Raw genomic sequence first — 19,790 nt, forward strand, 5'->3', positions numbered from 1 at the left:
CCAACACCTCCAGATTTTGCCAAAGATTCCAAGCAAATTGGTTGATAACAATTTCCAGAACGGTCATTTTTTATTTTAAAAAAAAAATGGTTACCTGTACTTTTAATTGCCACTGACACCATGGGATTTTTAGTAGAAGACACTGCCTCCACATTTCTGAAACCTAAAATATGTGAATAATACAAAGGCTTAGTTTACAGGCACCCACATGATCTTCTGTTTGTTCCCATGTACTTTACATTGCACATGCATACCAATTTGCATTCACACAGCTGATCTACTTCTGGCTGGGAACCAGACTCCCACTGTAAGTACAGTACAGGTCAGAATTTTAGCCGACACGCTAACACAATCAATGAACCTGACACGCTGTTCATTACATGCTTTGCGGTTTTTACCGTGCATTGCTGATCCAAAGCACGATAAGCCTGACCCCGGACCTCATTATCTTGGCAGGGCTTGTAACCGCAGACCGCAAAGGTGACCGACAACGTGTAGTGAACCACTGCACACGTAGAGCCGTCGCTCCAGCTTTGTGTATGCATGTTAATACATACATGTATGCTGTATGGAATTGCACTGAATGAGTGCCATCACATGTAGCGCCTGGCTGGCAAGGTGACCGTCTTGAAGTATCAAAATATGTATGACACAGCTGTTTTCATTTAGTTTTAGATTGTGAAAGTTGTTCAGTTGGATTACATCTGAAAAACGTTAAATTTCAGTGAAACTGGCCAGTAGTCCACCGTGTGTGTTTAGCTACTACAAAACTTTTGCCGAAATGTAAATTTTGAATTTTTAACTCACGGGATCAAGTGGAGTGATGACGACGCTTTTCCTGCTGATTCTGATGCTAGATCAGTTTTAAGCAATTCCTGATTGCGCAAGAAACTTTTTCACAAATAAACAGTAACCACGAAAGAAATCCATTCCTCAGCTAGATCAAAACAAGCTGATTTTACAATGAACTATTTCTTAATTTATGGAAATTTAGTTCACGTATCAGAATTCCAGTAAATAAAAAAAACACTGAACTTGCGTAAATTTTAACTAGACTTTTTCATTTGCTGCCAAACCAACAACAGACATTGTGCCGCGACTAAGCCATCGCGAAAGTACAACCACCCCAGCGCTTTCATCCAATCAAAAATCGGAACGATTATATTGCATATTCATTTAAATACAGCACCAACAAATGCAAAGCTACAGCCCTTTCATGTCACATGACATGCATATTTATGAAGTTCACATGGGTGCTACTTTGTCCGTTGTGTGCAGCAGGTGCATGCAAGGCAGACCCGACTTCCTTTCATTTCGGTACGATCTTTGCCATTTAATTTGGTTGTAATTTTGTCACAATCTGAGCGATTTCTTTTGGTAGATTTTTCCAGCTGCAGGGTTGAAAATCTTTGAAAATCATTTTGTGATGCTACATACAAGGTAAACTACAGACAACATATCCGTAGAATTTGAAGATAACTTGAGCTGCAGTCAAACTGAATACTTTTTGTTGTGGGAAACTAGGAAAATGACTGCTCCTGTCAACAAAGGCCTGGCTGTTCTGGGGTTTGCGTGTAGCATGTGCATGTTTATACTCGGCAGATCGGATTGTTAAGCAGGGGTCAGCGTGTTTCATGCTTCGGGTTAACTCCTTTCATGTCTGTTGGACTCCATTAATGCTGACATGCCAAGCGTGTTTGCGTGTTGGCTAAAACTCTGACCTGTAGGGTACAAGCACATATTGCTCAGCTCTATAAGGAGTCACCAGTTTCTGGTTTGAATCCTTGGCTTACAGCTGTTGCCAGGCAATAGAAGTTGTTCAGACCAGTGATTGAAACTTCTCAGACAGGTTCCAAGAGTCAGTAGCCAAAGTCCTTTCTGTCGTATCCTACTGCTACTGACCTATCAGTCAGGGGATACTTCCTGATATCTTTGCTGTCGTTCAGCTCAGTGATGGCTCCCAGTATCTGCTGAAGAGGTTCCGTGTTGGCTATGCCCATCTCCTTCAGGTCAGACTCGTTCAGACTCAGGAAGGCTTCCATGTCAACCTGTGCACGGTGAAAAATGGTACACATTATGAGACACAAGAAACAAACAGTTAAGTGTAATCCACAATTCAGGCTCACCATAACAAGGATCAACCACTTACTGCCGGGTGCCCGAAATGGAACAAAAGAGCTGGTCCGTGTTACAAAAGACCATACTCAGAACAAAAGACCTGCTGCTGGGAAATGCCATCATTTTTCAGCTTGCATTTTTCGAAGGTAATTTGTCACTGTTTTTAAACAGTATACCACTGTTTGGGCATGGCGCCCAAGGATTAGCACTGCAGACAAAAGTGCTCCAGGGCCCCATTGATGAGTGATACAGCATCACTGCACGCTAATCCAGCCACGTTTGAAAAGATGCCACTCGCATTAACTGGAGACAAAGGAAATTACGCAACATCTCACAATTCTGGGCTCTCTTTACAGGGTGGCAGGTCTGGCTGAAATACTCAGGAGTTAATGAAGGTTGCCTGTCAGCTTAGAGTAGCTACCAAAAAGTCATTTGGGTGGATGTAAATGTCAATTAAATGAAATAATGAATATTTGAAGAATTTTGAAAAGTGAAAATCTAGAAAATCTCCCATACGTGTGCAATGCATTTTTAAAAGCACCCGGCAGCAAGTGGTTAACATCTTGCAGCACCGCTGCCGTCCAATGTACTTAAAAGTCTGGACTGCGTACGTGGAAATTACTCATGCCAAACACATTTAAAAAATTGTATAGCTATTCTAACTTGAAGTTCATAAGTGTGTGTGGCACAGAGTGGACATGATCCAGTTTCATCTGAATACTCAAAATCAATGTAGCCGAGGTACAAGGAATGCAACTGAGAGTACATGCACAATGGCAACGGCACACAAGCGTCCTTCAAAATCAGCCCTTCTGATCATTTTCACCAACAAGCAGGGCACTTAGGCTCAGAGATCGTTGGATCAGCGACTGATAAGTGAAGGAACAGTGCAATAGCTTACCTCCTGTTCTTCAAATATCGGTGCATACTTTTCCAGAGACAATTTCCTGAGCAGGGCTGACAACTCATCTAGAAACAAAAGGCAGAATGGGTGATACAAAAAGGTACAGAAAGCAACAAATAGCAAACGGCTGTTGAGCCAACATCCAAGCACACCGGTATGGCAGAAGGCAGAATGGGTGATACAAAAAGGTACAGAAAGCAGCAAATAGCAAACCGTTGAGCCAACATCCAAGCACACCAGTATGGCAGAAGGCAGAATGGGTGATACAAAAAGGTACAGAAAGCAACAAATAGCAAACGGCTGTTGAGCCAACATCCGAGCACACCAGTATGGCAGAAGGCAGAATGGGTGATACAAAAAGGTACAGAAAGCAGCAAATAGCAAACCGTTGAGCCAACATCCAAGCACACCAGTATGGCAGAAGGCAGAATGGGTGATACAAAAAGGTACAGAAAGCAACAAATAGCAAACCGCTGGTGAGCCAACATCCAAGCACACCAGTATGGCAGAAGGCAGAATGGGTGATACAAAAAGGTACAGAAAGCAACAAATAGCAAACCGCTGGTGAGCCAACATCCAAGCACACCAGTATGGCAGAAGGCAGAATGGGTGATACAAAAAGGTACAGAAAGCAACAAATAGCAAACCGCTGAGCCAACATCCAAGCACACCAGTATGGCAGAAGGCAGAATGGGTGATACAAAAAGGTACAGAAAGCAACAAATAGCAAACCGCTGGTGAGCCAACATCCAAGCACACCAGTATGGCAGAAGGCAGAATGGGTGATACAAAAAGGTACAGAAAGCAACAAATAGCAAACCGCTGGTGAGCCAACATCCAAGCACACCAGTATGGCAGAAGGCAGAATGGGTGATACAAAAAGGTACAGAAAGCAACAAATAGCAAACCGCTGGTGAGCCATCATCCAAGCACACCAGTATGGCAGAAGGCAGAATGGGTGATACAAAAAGGTACAGAAAGCAACAAATAGCAAACCGCTGAGCCAACATCCAAGCACACCAGTATGGCAGAAGGCAGAATGGGTGATACAAAAAGGTACAGAAAGCAACAAATAGCAAACCGCTGGTGAGCCAACATCCAAGCACACCAGTATGGCAGAAGGCAGAATGGGTGATACAAAAAGGTACAGTGTTTAAGACCGATCAAGCACATACTTATTCCCTTATTAATCCGTATAGGCATGACAGCCTGGTATAAAATGAAGACATTCTAACACTGCCCCAGATTCTATGGCATCTCCCCAAAAGCACTAAAAGTTAACAACTGAGAAACCGGCTGATCCAAGTGAATATTCATTAAAGTAATTCTTCAACCTCACCATCCTCACTGATGCCGCTGCTGGAGCTAGTCTTCTTCTGGAGCGGGGAAGAGCTCCTACCTACCCCCTGGCCATCTCTGGGATGCGAACCCGCCTGCACGTTCCCTGCCATCCCCTTAGGGGTTGGCGACGGGGAGGGGGTCAGGGTAGGGGAGGTGCTGCGTGACATCCCACTGACTGGGCGGGGCTTGGACTGGGTCAGCGGGCCGGATATGGTAGAGGATGCGGAGCTTGCACTGGCCGGATTTGCATTTGGAGGAGTGATGGGAAGAGGGGGCAACCTGCAGAGTGACGAAAATGCGTTGTGTAAAGCTCAAATCATGCACATAATTGAAACCACTTTCAATTATTTTTTTTCATTTTTTCTTACGTCAGGGAAAAATGGAACACTTATCCTTGGCAAATTTACAGTTTAGAATTTGTGGGAAATGTACTGCTGCTCTCACTTAAAAATAGGTAACTGTTGTGTGCTAGTCACATACAAATCTGTCAGGGTAAGATCACATCTGCATGTTGATCATAACAAGTCATTGTTATGAATGCCAGACAATGTGCACTATTCTTATGCAAATTCCCCCCAATACAAGATCATGATTGGAGACAAATACATTCCTCACAGGACATCAGCCTTTGATGAACACTAAAGATAAGGATTCCAGTGTCACACATCTTCAAGCTATAAATATGGTGGGTTATGCTACCTTGCATGTTGTGCACTGGTTGATTGCTTGGTGGATGGCTCTTGATTAGAGGACGGCTGTCTTGTTGGAAGAGAAGACACTGGAGTAAACAAAGGCTCAGCAACTGAACCTGCGTGTATATAAAAAAAATATGCAAATGATAAGTGGTTGGTTCAGCTGTATTCCTGAGTGATTGCAATAGCGTTATGGACAAGAGAAAAGAGTCAGCTTTAGTGCTCAAATAAGCATTCAAAAATGAAAAACTAGTCATCAATGCTTAGTCTCTCGGTAGTTTTTCAGAGAGACCTCCAACTCTGAGAAAATCCCAGCAGTGAGCACCAACAGCGACGGCCCAATCTTTGCCCTAAAACCCTCTCGTGTTGCACAGGTTCATGTCTCCAACTATGACAATGAATTCCTCTACAAACAGTGATTAGAAGATGTTTGTTAAAACACATCAGCTGTTTGCACAATGTTTCCCCTTTCCCTCAGGCTTTGGCAGGAATGCTATCCTATCAAGTGTTAATCCAAACCAACCCCAGTGCAATCAATAACTCCAATACGTCTTCAAGCAGCACAAGGCTGCATTGACTTCGTCACACAACACACGTAAGCTAACGAAGCTACCAAAGCGCACATCTACAAGGCAAGATCTGAAATGGTTGTCTTGCTGAGTAGAAATGCTTCAATAGACAGAGATCCAACTCACTAAGTTTAGAAGTTCCAGCCACCTCGTGGAGGTTTAAACTTGTCCTCCTAGCATTCATGAATCCCCGGCTAAGCACACCAGCCTCAGCAGATGAGTTGGGACTAGCTGTGGTACTCATGTGGGCTGAATTTGAAGGGCTGATACCGCTGGTGCTTGCTGACCGACGAGAGAACATGAGTTTGGTGGGTGGTCGGCCATGTGGTCTGCTGCTTCCTACACCCTGTGGTTTTTTTTTTATAAAGTTCAAATGGTGCTCTGAACAATTTGGCCAGCTGCATTACTGATCAGTTAGTAGTCATTAGACAAAAAGAAAAACAGGTGTGTTCCTAGTTACTCAACCCAACCTAGAAAATCACACCTGACTACCAACTGTAAATTTTTTTTCCCCAATATCTTAAAGCTGGGAGTTTGCAGAAGCCTTTTATAAAAGTGGCTCGCTCCAGTAATATGCACAAAACATGTTTCGACAATTCTTGATCATTCAATTAGTGTATACATAGTGCTATTATGAGGAACTAACAGGTAAAGAATTTAACGCCAGTAAGAATGCATTACCTGTCCATTGGCCAGCTTTGTCAATGAGGCTTTGGAAGTGTGATGGGAACGTCTAGACCGATCAGCTGCATGTAGCTCAAAGCTGGGAGGGGGCAAGAAAGGAGGAACGACAGGGAGAAGCTTGTCGCTAGGCTGCTGGATGGATGGCAACATCATAGACTGCATGAACACAAACACAGGTACAATCACTCGCTAGCAATCTTTACAACAGATTCACTGCAGCAACAATCATGCTTGTGAGCTACAAAATGCCTGACTGTGTGGGTTTCCTATGTTCTGACGAGAACCGTGTATCACTGTCAAATAGGGCACTGATGGAAAGACATTCAGCTGTGTCCACACTAACTTGCACTCTTTTAAGACAAGACAAGCTTGCAAACATTCTGAGGAAATTTAGTCACGTGTGTTCCGTGCCCATATGTGATGAACCACTGTATGTCTACCGTGACATCTTTCATGGATGGCTGTTGTTAAATCACAGAGCACTATCTACTGGCAACCGGAGACAAAGGGTTTCCACGTAGATAGTCTGCAAAGGACTAAATGCTTATCTCAAAGGAAACAGGTTCCACAGTTACGTGTGTAGATCAAATACACTGACATCATACATTTCCCACAACTCGTTCACTCTGCCATCTCTGATGTCAAGTCATGTCAGACATGAGCACAGTTGTCAACGGCTACAGCTGAACACTGTGATCTGCTAGTGGCAAAGACAGAATCCATAGCCACACAGTAACCATGTCAGACACAGGCTGACATCACAGATGGCATTCTTCAGAGGATTATGGGAAATGTCACATACACCTGGAATGCCGAGGAGTTCATGATCCTCTTCAGTCCTGTCAATTTCTCTGGAGTTCATATGGGCATTTTAAAATACCTACATACATGTATGTACACACACGTCTGATACATGCCGAATTTAACAAACGGTCCACTTTTAAGTTTATGTATCATTCAAGGTCTCCCAACAAAAGGCTCAATGGATTCCAACACACACAGAACTGTAAAATAATGAACTTACAGGTTTTTTTATCAAAGGCTAGAAAAAATTTCACTGCTATGATTTTTTTTTTGCATGTTATAAACACTCACCACAGATTGTGTAGACTGCATGCTGACATCGAGACCACTATCTCGCCCAACTGTTCATACAAAAAGGATACCAGATATACACGTAGTCACTTTTTTCCTTGAAGCGGGAGTGGAATTTTACATGATGCCAAGCGCATTCTTGAAATGAGACTACAATTAACAGTGACTACCACAATGCTATGACTCCTAACTTGAGAGTTCTGTCAGTGTTCAGTACTTGCATGTATGAATTTTATAAATAGAAAGCTGTTAGAAGTTAGAAGTTATACCTTTCCAGACATTTTTAATTTATGCGGGTAGTCGTAGGACATGATAAAATAGGATGGAATGAATTCAGAACTCTTTGGGTCACTTGGTAAACACCTCAAAGAAGCACAGCTGTGTGGTGTTGTGCACTGCACTAACTGTCCCTCACAGGAATATCAGATTGCACTTTTGTGCTGCCCAACAACTGTGCTTCACTGTTTCATGTGCATAACTGTGCAGTAAACCAAATGCAGTGAAGAGGACTGCACAAAAGACCCGGTGTCAGTTTGTGCTGGCAATCAACCGTGTACATGTACACACTGAACCTGTGCATGTTTGTGTGCCATATAGAAAACACATGCAAGAGAGTGACTGTGGGCACTTGTGCATATTTGTGCTGTAAAACCAAACGAGGGCTAAATGCAACGTGCAAATACAACATTCACAAATAACATACAGCCCACTTTCTGTCATTTCATTTAGTATCTGCTGAACACCCAGCCCCGTGTTTGCGTTGCTTACACAAAGTAAAATGAAACATTTATATACTGATAGTGCATTTAGATTTTGGTAATATTGGCTCTGTTGACGAATCGTTGTAGAATACAGATACAGATGTGCGAAATTGCAAATAGCCATACAATATTCAAGTTTTCCATAGATTTGTGCACAAACACAGATGCACCCAGCAGGCTTCACTTGCACAGTGAGTTAGCATTCTAGTAATTGTATACAGTTCTATAAGTATAAATCAAATACATGTACATCAAGGTTTATTTCAGGTGAATACTTGATGTTAGTTCAATTACCACAGGCAGCTAACACCCGCTATCCACCCTCGGACCTTGTTATATTTGTACGGTACCTACCACTGTTGCGGGATTGGTTCAACTCTGAAGTCTGCTCCCTATTATTCTTCCTGCAACTTTGCCCATCATCTTCATGCATCTGGACTACTGCATCCTGGGATACCTTCAGTGTGGCATTTGGTGAGAGACTGTTCTGGTCTTCAAACGGTGTAAGGGGGGTCGATGAGAGGCCAGCCCTCAAGGTGCGCGAGAGTTTCAGGTTACGGAAACGGTTGGACATGCGTGACCACCAGGCCTGAGAAGAACAATGCAAAGAGTAAAGTTCTGCTTTTGTCTTAGTTTACTTGAATGATTCATGAATTGCTCAAGACCCGATGATTGGAATTCACTACCCACTTGTTGAAATGTGTATATGAAAATTACTTGACTGCTACATAGGAAGTCATATGGACAAAAGCGTGCTGGTCATTCTCAGACCCTATATCAGAAGTCATATGGACGACAGTGCACTCATCATTCACAGACCCAACATCAGAAGTCATATGGACGACAGCGCGCTGGTCATTCGCAGACCCTACATCAGAAGTCATATGGACGACAGCGCGCTGGTCATTTGCAGACCCTATATCAGAAGTCATATGGACGACAGTGCACTCATCATTCACAGACCCAACATCAGAAGTCATATGGACGACAGCGCGCTGGTCATTTGCAGACCCTATATCAGAAGTCATATGGACGACAGCGCGCTGGTCATTCACAGATCCAACATCAGAAATCATATGGACGACAGTGCACTCATCATTCGCAGACCCTACATCAGAAGTCATATGGACGACAGCGCGCTGGTCATTCGCAGACCCTACATCAGAAGTCATATGGACGACAGCGCGCTGGTCATTTGCAGACCCTACATCAGAAGTCACATGGACGACAGCGCGCTGGTCATTCGCAGACCCTACATCAGAAGTCATATGGACGACAGCGCGCTGGTCATTCACAGATCCAACATCAGAAATCATATGGACGACAGTGCACTCATCATTCTCAGACCCTATAGCAAGATCTGGGGCTGTGCTCAGGCTGGAACAGGCTAAAGCTGACTCCAAGTGTTTTGGTTATGTCTGAAAATAACATGGACGATGTACGTGCCAATACAGAAAGTGTGGTATCTGCCAATTGACCCAGGTATAGCCGAGGAAGTGCTCGCTATGTCTGTCCTTACTGCGGCACTACACAATGTCAATGTCACCTTTAGCTTATGGACACAGCTCACAGTGTAACATTGTCATTTACCTTCAAGCCGTTTCTTGGCGAGTCCTCACTCAGTTGACTCATACTGGTCTTTGTGGACCAGGTCGATGACCCTACACTCTGACCTTTGGCTACTCTATTGTTCTTGGTTGGCATGGTGACTGCAGCCAGGAGGGATATCAGTTCATTGTCGGATTTTTCATTCTCATCTAGACACATAAAAATTGAAATGCACCAATTATTACATAAGTCAAAAATGCATCTTATCTGGTACACAAGCATACATTACTGGCTGGGATTCATGCAGAACAAAACTTCCAATGTGCAACCCCACGTTTCAGATACAACTGCTTAAATCTTCCACGGTGGAATATTGGAAGAGTCAAATTTTCAATCACATGACATCAATATTCATCAGGATGTCAACTGTGTGATACTCAAAAATGACTTCTGATGCTAATGGAAAATGGATTTACAGCATTATGCCCTTGGATACTGTCATCCTATTGGTCTCCAATGGTCTTGCCTCAGGTCCACAAAAATACATATGCAATGGTTAATGTCATTTACACTGTGCATTGAGCACCTCAGTGTAGACCATGCATATGCACTAAAGAACCTGGATTGCAATCACTTAGTCCCACTCGTTTCTGACAGGAAAGCCTACAGTTACCAAAGCTTTTATCAGAATGAGTTATTTTATTTCTTGCGCAGTATTTGTAAGTTACATTCATTTATTGCTTCAATTAATTAGCATGATATAGTACAAGGCCCTGTACATGTATACATTCTCTGAAATCCATTCACAAATAGCAAATGGAGTAGTCAAGATCCAAAAACAGGAATTCTGCACTGAAAGATATCTTGGCGAGGATTCCCACACCTTTGGAACATTTGGTGTGGTTTATATGTCCTTTCCCGCACAAGAGGCAAATTTTAATCTTTTTTCCTCACAACCTGTTTATTTTAGTGTAATTTCTGTGACTGACTTACTCATGACTATGACCAGTGCCAGGTCAAGAGCTTTGCAGCCATCCTTGGCCTGAATGTTGACATCAGCTCCAGCATCCACCAAATACTTCACCAAGTCCTTCCTCCTGTAAGCATTTAATCAAATTTTAACACAGATTACAATCGTTTCAGGCATTATTCAGGCCAAGATAGCTATGAACTATACTGGTAAGTTCCTGAATTTCTAAATCTTGACACACAAACATTTGAAGCATAACGAACGGCTTTTTCTATTATCTATGCATGAACTCTGAACTACAAACAAAAAGACTTGTATTAAATCACATTGATTGGAATAAGTTGTAATATACTGGTCCATATACTCCTTATAAATAAGGCACAGTTCTTATATCTGAGCACTGCTCCGGGGTTACACAGCTTTTGCAAAATTTCACTGTATTTGTTGGCTATATTTCAAATATCCAACCCTGTGCAAATCTGACCCACTCTGTGAAAATGAGTCACAAGTTGCCTGAGCCACTTTGGAGTAAAAAGTCCTTTAGAATAATTTTGCACAGTGTAAATCAACAGGAACCCACAGCATTTTTCACCATGGAGTATCCACTTTCATCAGGATGCCATACTCTTTCCAATACAAATGAAAACTCAAACAGTGGCTCTGTAGACTTATGCCTCATTTTCACAGAGCGGGTCACAAGTGTATTTCTGTAACCTAAGCACAAGAAATCCACAGATGAAGATAAGCCATGCCTAGTGGCAAGGGCAAACTGAAGGCCTATTCATACTTCAGGCAAAAGCAAATGCAAAGCGAATTTCAAAACGTCAACAATGAAAGTTCCATTGTGACGTGTGCTGTTTCCCTGACAAATTCGCTTCGCATTTGCTTACGCCACAAGTACGAACCAGCCTTAAGCCTTTTAAAGAATTATCTGTATACCAAAACAACTGCACATATCAGGAACTGTACTCATTTAATGAGCCAGTTCAGTATTCCCACAGCATAGGCTACCTCAGATACTCATGGACTCACATGCATGCTTTGTTCACGAATGACCCTGTTTGTTTCAAACAACAAACTGGCTTATTTTTACCATTTATCTACATATAGCCTTTGTACACACTGTCCACAAAGTTACAAAGCTGAATCAGGAACACGGTGAAAGAAATTTGTCTCCTCCTTCAGCCAACCCGTACATACAAATGACACCTCAGTCATTCAACTCATCAACTGTAATGACAGGAATTTTTTTCACCGTGTCCCTGATGCAGCTTTACTTATGTACATGTACCTCAACGCATTCCAGTTTGTGCTGCCGTTTTTTCTCGTGAAATACAAATCGTTCACTTTAATTTAAATTTGAAGATGTCTGCTCTGTGCAGGAACAAGAGATGACATGTTTTTCCATGGCAGAGATGTCCCTCTGGTGGGACACACCACGTGTGCACACAAGTTCGTGTGCACTCAAGAATAATCATGCCAAGCATACATGTACATGACCTATTTCTCTAGGAATGTGTGGTCTTCATTTGCGCGGAGGACACTTAATTGGAAAGTTCCCTGTCAGCTTCTCTTTTCTTTTCCAGTGAATGACTTTGTCCCCTCAGAGCAGACTCAGCACATGGCAAGAAGCCTACCTATGAAATGTGGCCTGCATGAGTGCCGTCCATCCACTCTTAGAATCCTGCATGTTGATATCGGCACCGCGCTGCACCAGTAACTCTGCAATGTCCCCTCGACCCATCATGGCAGCTATCATCAGGGGTGTAGCGCCCTCTGGGGACAGTTTATTGCACTGTTTGAGGTCCGCATCAAGAATATGCTGGACCAGTTTAATGTCGCCTGAAAGGAAGTACATGTAGGGTGTAAGATGAAAGGACAAACATCCAATATAATTTAAAGGAATTCAGAAATGGTCACTTTGGGCTCATTTTTCTTCATGCTCAAATTGTTAATTGACCCTAAAGCATGTATATTTATTTTCAGTGGCCAAGAGACCCATCGTAACCTAAAGTGTGTTTTCATTAATGTCCCAGGGCATTCACAGTTTTTTGAAATTATGACAGCTATGAACTAGAATGCATTATCTACAGGTATTGTATGTATGCACATGGAAAATGCTGCATGAATAATGGATTACAATGTGTAGTGAAATCGACCTCAATTCACATACATGATGATTTCTTTCTTCTACTTGTAATAAATGTGGAAGTGTTTTTTTTTTTAAAACAAAGTCCTACACACAACAAAAATGAGATTCATATGAACGAGAAGAAACAAACACATGTTGTTACCTGCTTCTGTAGCTTCAATTACCTTTGGCTTGCTATTTTCTGTTACTGTATACATGTAATGTAAACAGAAACAAAATTAATAGAATCTTACTTTCCCGAGTTAACAATCAAATGCTTTTCTACAGTATGTTCTCATTTAAGATGTGGTAACTTTGAAAAACAACATGGTACAGAATCAAAGTGGAAACAAAAATACCAATAAAACAAACTGGCAAATCAAGTGCACATGTACATACATGTATGCACAGTATCACATGTGCATACATGTGTATATATGCACAAAATGTGCCATCCCAGTTGTGTCAGCAGACAAGCAACACTGACATGATCCCATGTCTCAAAATCAACTCAAATGAGGGAACAAGTGACTTGCACAGTACACTGCACAGGTCCAATCTCGATTTCTCTTTTAAATGTTCTCAGTAATGCACATATATGTAAAATATATGTAACAGAGTTGTCCATGAACATGACAAGTGGTATTCAGATGACAGGCTGTCCCAAATTTCCTACCTTTGTAGCTAACGTGTTGTTCAGCTAAGCCAAAGTTTTGCAGCCCTTGTACCGTACTACTCTCATATTTGTTAGTACAACGGCATTTTCCTTTTCTGACACAAGAGTAAATTCTGACATCTTGTGTTGCACCAAGTTTTACAATATTGTTTAAAATGTATGTTCTATTATGTATACATGTTCTATTTGATTTTGAAAAATATTCATTACACACCCCTGTACATGTGTAAATTTAGGTTACACCTGCCCCCATTAAACTTGTGCAGAGTACATGTACATGTATGTACTAGTATTTATCACCTCACCAGTATAATTATGTAGGCACTCTGACTTACATATTCTTGGTCTGTTTGTTGTTCTGCGATCCAGATAATCACGGACCTCTCTATTATTTTCTACCATTGCAATCTCCAGGGCAGTTTTGCTCAAGATGTTGGTGACATCAGGGTCACATCCTCTGGTCTCCACCAGAATCTGGGCAATGCTGGTGTGGCCGCACAACGCAGCCATCATCAAAGGTGTCCATCCCGTTTGACGGTGCACCTGGAACTGATCCGCCCCCCTGTCCAGCAGCATTTTCAGAACTGGGTCCCGCCCACTCAGCGCTGAGACCATGAGCGGCGTGAAGGCCTGGCCCACATTGGCCCCTTCTCTTTCATTCAGATCGAGGTAGCCGAGCCCCAGTAAAACCCTTGTGGTGGAGATGTGTCCGTAGTGAGCTGCAGCTGTCAGCGCGGTCGCCCCAAACTTGTTTTTAATGTTGGGGTCGGCTTTGTTCTGAAGCAGTAGTGCCACAATGCTGGCGTGGCCATGGCTTGCGGCTTGCATGAGAGCTGTCCATCCATACAGGTTCTGCCTGTCCAATGAAGCACCCCGCATGAGCAGCAACCGCACGATGTCTTCATGGCCATTCCCTGCAGCGATCTGCAATGGGGTGAGTCCCTCACCTCCATCAGCATCCACACACCCACTGGCATCCTGGTCAAGCAAGGCTTGGACCAAGGCCAGATCTCCATGCTCACATGCTGCACACAACTGCCGCTGTCGATCTAACGAATCCACCATCGCCTCATTGACAATGAGGCTGTGGACAGATTCCTCTTTAAGGCAATGTCACAGGAAATGCATTTTACTTCAAACGATCACTTGTGCCACAACATTTTGGGTGTGTCATCCCGTAGACCTAACATTATCTGCAACGAGTTATGAAGTAAATCAGGAAAAATTTTTGACAAAAGCTCTCAAAATTAAATTTTCAAAATAGAGGTGTCTAGAGTCAGTTTTTTTTACTTTCCAGATCATTTGCAGTGCTGTTATAATAAAGTAATTCACTTCTACAAAATCTTTAACCTTGGGAATTGCTAGTTCAAGGAATTAAGACCCTAGACCTTTCTGGGTTTTCCTCCATTTCACATAAGGTTTGATCAACAATAAAAGCAGCCCGTCAATCTTGGGATCATCAGTAATAACTTTTTGGAATAAAGTGTTTTTGTGTTGTGCAAGATTAGCCAGTCTGCAGGAACACCCAGTTACTGCACAGTTGGTCAAGATTGGTCAATCCTGTTTGAAATCTCCAATTATACCTCCCTTTTCTGAAAACAATCTTCCGTAAATCACAATTAAGAAAAGGCTGTTGGCTGATGGCAGAATTATCAACAAATCAGGAAATACATGTACATGTAAGATCAACCGATTGTACAAAGACAGGCAACTGTGCAGATTGACCGATCATGCCCATTATTTACAAATGGTCCACTTGCTCTTTTCAACCCAAAACATTATTTTGGAAAGGAGGCATTGCTCATGTCTAGGCATTTGAGACTGTCTGGGGGTTGTTCGTGTCTGGATATTTAACATTATGGAAAGAATGTCATTACGGATGCAACTTACATGTAACATCTGTGCACAAACCCTAAAGACTGGTCCCAAAAATTCTGTTTTCTAAGTGAATTCCTTATGGCCCAGGCCTATTTTCACTGCTACATTTGACTTTTTAGGGCATCTTGTTGCCATGGCTAATCAGGTCGAGGACCAAACCACAATCTAGCGATGTCCATAGTTTCTGCTTATGTCACTTATTCAAGTGGCAATGACGTCATTTTGATCAGGTCACATGATAATGATGAAGTTTTCCCGCAAGATTTTGGGAAAATAATGAGATTTGAAATGTTGGCAGCGAACATGGCCGCCATAGCCGTTACTGTTGGAGTCTATGGCAAAGTTGTTTGTGATTGCTATTTTGGAAAATAACCACACTAAGCATAACATTTGCCACGGTTGAATCGATGGATATTTTTAATGGCAACATTTTCATGCATAAAGTAAACTTCCGCAAAGCTTTATTTTTCTCATGTAAACGTTTTCATCAGCAAAATTGGACTCGCCTACCCACCACATTCAACACATCCAGTGCAAGATACAACAACAAAAAAAACCCCTCCTCGATCCACTTTTAGATATACCAAACGAAAGGAAAGTTTCATGTACTAATGTAGATCTGGGGTAGCATGTTTCCTGTGAAACTGAGAGTAAATCTGTATTGAAATTTTTGGCCGATAATGTGATCAATGTCATCTGCGAACTGTGATCTAATAACCAAACTAATAGTCTGGCATCATTGCTAGACTGTGGTTTGGTCCCCGACCTGCTAACTGCAGGGGAAAATCTGCATGGCATCTGCATACTGTACATGTATATCTGTACATGTACGTGCATGGACTCTGGAGGTTGTATATATGGCATTCTTTCCCTGCTAAATTAATCGAGTAATGAAATAACAGAAGCAGCTTACATGGATCATGGTAGCCCCACTAGTGTGGCACGGACTCTCACTCCCGATTTATCCGTGCCACACTAGTGGGGCTAGGATCATGGAGGAAGAAAGATAAATGTCGAACTACCGAGTAGGCCTACCGGTACAAGTTGACAAATAATACATCGATGTAGGTGCCTACATGTACAGGTGTAGGTGATGCACACTACAGCCTACAGGCCTGGACAATTCAGAGGAGAAACAGGCTCTAGAACAATTTGAAGGACTCCAAGTCACTACTCACAGTCACACGAAGCAGTAACTTGGAGTTCTTCAAGAACTCTAAATCTAGGGTCCTACTGGCGTCCTACCTAAGTTGGATAGATGTGACGATGTGACAGTAGGACCGCTTACAAAATTTAAGGACGTAGTCATTTATTTATTGACAGTCCTGACTCGAAGGATTAACATCATTAACCATGTTAACACATGACAGGTTAAAACGTTCAAAGGCTGTACATTTTGCCCAAAAGCATAAATCTTTTTTCGTAAATTTTCACAAGAGAAACTGTACCTTCGATGTGGGTGGAAAATTTAACACACAGTAGACTCACTGTGTCAAAAATCCGTACGAATTAATTTCCATGAAGCTAACGCCTTCGAAGTCAGTACAGTGGCTGAACGTTGGAAACTTTGGTTGTCTGAAGATGTAGTCAGATTTCACTGAGCGTATGCTTGCTAATACAGCTACCGTGTCAGTGTTACCAGACCAACGAATGACGTCACTGCACTTGTTGAAAGTTCCGTAGTTTCTTTTGTTGAGAGTAATCAATAATACTTTTGAACATTAGACGCATTCGATCGGTTACTATTACTAATCGATTTTGGGAGTTTGAGGTTTTGAGATGTATTGTTGTGGTTCCTTGAGGGCGTAGGTGGATGATGTTGTGTGAAAGAAAATCCGACGGTTGAGAAAAAAGAAGAAAGGTCCTAACTCCTACGGAGTCAATTACACTGCAGGCTAATTATTTCATAACGTTATATTCTGGGTATAATTGGGAAACTATGTAGGCAGCCTTGGCCTAAGCTAAATAGTACATAACTAATTTTTGTGTCAGTGAGAGCAATCGGAATAATTTCATGAAGAGAAACATGAAATTTTCCATTTCATGACCGAAGCCGAATGGAATTTGATAATCAAGCAAGTGCTATTGAGTGAAATAATATTGCACGAACGTGACTTGAAGTATCGATATTTGTTAAAGCTCTGTGATTTTACACAGTGCATGCAAAGAATTAATATCCGTCATTATCAGAATAGCATCAACATGGACCATTTTTCCATTTTCCCTGATGACGTGAAATCGTGTGTCAATGTCACGAAAACAGAGCAAAGGCGCCTACATGTAGTGTACCCAAAGATATACAGACCGAGTTTCACAACCAACAAATTCTTATTTCGGTCTTTTTGTAGAACTAACCACTTTGATTACAAGACCGTAACAGGTAATTTTTTTCGTGGGATTGTCATTTTCTGGATTTTTCTGTTTTTAAGTGACTGCGTATGTAGCTTTGCGCATTATAAAATTAGAAATTTAATTACAAATTAAAAATTATAAACCTGAGCAACTTTTTGCATGTACATGAATTTTAAAAAAGGTGAAATTAAACCGTTCAGCCGTTAAGCCAACGATGTGTGGTCACGTGTTCAACTGTTTACAATAATCACCATTTGTTGATAACTGAACAACCAAAACTGAGATCATTGCTGTAGAATCACTCATGTATTAAGACTGAACAAATAGCGTAGCCTTATTCTCAACAATTTCATTTATATTGAAAGGAATGCTCGAATCAGATCCATTTCAGCTGACCATGCATCTCATAGTCCATTTCGAGATATCAGAGAATCCATATCAAACCATTTCGAGATATATGAAATCAAAACAGTATAAGATATCTTGAAAATGATTTCAAAACACACCCTCTCCTGCATGGTCAGTGGCATAAATTTGTGCCGGGACCTGGGGGCGGGGGGTGGATGGGGCATTGTGGAGGATGATTTGCCAGGCCATAAAAGTTTAAGTGGGAGTTGGGTGACACTATGTAGGGGGCGATGTGCATCTGTAATATGTATCACATTCCTGCAGAATCTTACATCAAAACGGCATATTTATGACTTTTTACAAATTATTCTCCCTTTCTGAGTCCTATTGAATATATTTGGGTTAGAGAGAAATCCGAGAAATTCTCCCCATCCGCCTTTTTTTCTCACACGAAAAAGTGGGGGTTGAAAGCACATCCCCCCAAAGTGGAGGGGATAGGCCTACTTATCCGGGGATTTACTCTCACGCCCACGGTGCATTTTAAGACGCCTTGAGATAATTTTAAGATTATCTCTAAATTATTTAGAGACTATACATCGACATCACACGTGTGTAATTATTAAGTCACTTTATCTTCAGTTTTATATGGTAATGAAAACAAACAACTGTCAATAAGAACGAGGTATAGCCTTGGTTACAGTTTGTTAAAAGGGCGAGGTTGCAATTCAGTATTCGATCCAAGCTAATATCTCCATGCATTACTCATTTGAAGACTGTCATGCCTAATTGCCGACTGTCACTTGGGACAAACCTGTCGCTGCGGGTCTAGTCGTAAGTTGACGTATGTGAGAAAAAGAGCCTGGCTTCCTAATTAAATGGCATATTGTTTGCTCGTTCGCGGCTGTCAAGTTTAAGTGACGAGCGGATTTTTTCTGATTAAAAGAGCTGACCCTCGACTACTCTGAAAACCGAGATTGCGCCATTTACATTTTGTGCCGATGGTCCGCATCCGCAAGGCTACAACCGCCCATACTTCTACGTCACTAGGCCTACTGAACGTTTTGCAGACAGGGATATTATTAAAGAATAACCATGAATTTTACCGGTCTCCTCATGATGATGTCTCTTTGGGCGTTCCTGGGCGGGACCCCTGCTCTGAGTACCTGCAGCATACCTTATTGCCCGCCAAACTGGAGTGTTGTCGGTGGGCACTGCTACCGGTGGTTTGCCGAGGCAATGTCTTGGATGGATGCTGAACGCTTCTGTCAAATGCTGTCTCATCCAGGGAAAATGGCCCACCTGGCGTCAGTAGGCAACCCCAACGAGGAGCAGTTCGTAAGCCAGTCACGTCGGGCTCATGGTGTGTGGATTGGCTTGTTGAAAGACCGTAACCGAAACACCACTTTTCAATGGGCTGATGGTTCGTACGTAGCCATAGGTAGACTACACTTTCAGGATGGAGAACCGAGCGGTGACGGCGAATGTATGGAATGGTTCGAAGCACTGAATGATCATCCTTGCGAGGCTCCAAAAAGTTTCGTCTGTAAACTGTAGGCGTCTAAATGCTGGACACGGTCAAGGATTTAACAACTTCCTGACCCAACCACCTGTTGTGGCATTTGCGATGTACATGTACACTGATACGGGTGACAGTACATTTTTGTAAATATCGCCAAAAATGTAGACTATGGTGTGGAAACAACATCATACTCATAGTGCGGGA

At 42.2% G+C, this 19,790-nt stretch overlaps 1 protein-coding gene across 2 annotated transcripts; it reads right to left on the minus strand.

The window, feature by feature from the left end:
* Window positions 1-80: 80 nt before the first annotated feature.
* anks6 (ankyrin repeat and sterile alpha motif domain containing 6) lies at window positions 81-16,975 on the minus strand. 2 transcript variants are annotated; one of them, XM_087138106.1, is made up of 14 exons: window positions 16,816-16,975; window positions 13,825-14,682; window positions 12,977-13,021; window positions 12,320-12,524; window positions 10,706-10,809; window positions 9,755-9,921; window positions 8,519-8,753; window positions 7,404-7,453; window positions 6,306-6,464; window positions 5,751-5,970; window positions 5,063-5,171; window positions 4,362-4,642; window positions 3,020-3,087; window positions 81-2,048 (listed from the first exon to the last, which is right to left on the minus strand). In XM_087138106.1, the coding sequence occupies exons 2-14, from the start codon at window positions 14,552-14,554 to the stop codon at window positions 1,860-1,862; spliced, it is 2,562 nt and encodes an 853-aa protein (XP_086994232.1). In that variant the 5' UTR covers window positions 14,555-14,682; window positions 16,816-16,975; the 3' UTR covers window positions 81-1,859. The 2 variants fall into 2 exon arrangements, with proteins under 2 accessions (XP_086994232.1, XP_086994233.1); XM_087138107.1 differs by lacking the exon at window positions 16,816-16,975 and adding an exon at window positions 16,613-16,773.
* Window positions 16,976-19,790: the final 2,815 nt, after the last annotated feature.

Source organism: Acanthaster planci, linkage group LG06 (assembly GCF_054643075.1).
Source record: "Acanthaster planci isolate LZ-2023a linkage group LG06, COTS_SCS, whole genome shotgun sequence".
Taxonomy (NCBI): Eukaryota; Metazoa; Echinodermata; class Asteroidea; order Valvatida; family Acanthasteridae; genus Acanthaster; species Acanthaster planci.

What these genes read in the sequence shown, in the direction of transcription:
- anks6 (XM_087138106.1), bottom strand. Translation starts at nt 14,554, where the DNA reads ATGGTGGATTCGTTAGATCGACAGCGGCAGTTGTGTGCAGCATGTGAG. An exon ending in CAGCGGCATCAGTGAGGATG is followed by an intron (nt 3,088 to 4,361) that starts GTGAGGTTGAAG and finishes TTTTGTTTCTAG; the next exon opens with ATGAGTTGTCAGCCCTGCTC. An exon ending in CGATATTTGAAGAACAGGAG is followed by an intron (nt 2,049 to 3,019) that starts GTAAGCTATTGC and finishes CACCGTGCACAG; the next exon opens with GTTGACATGGAAGCCTTCCT.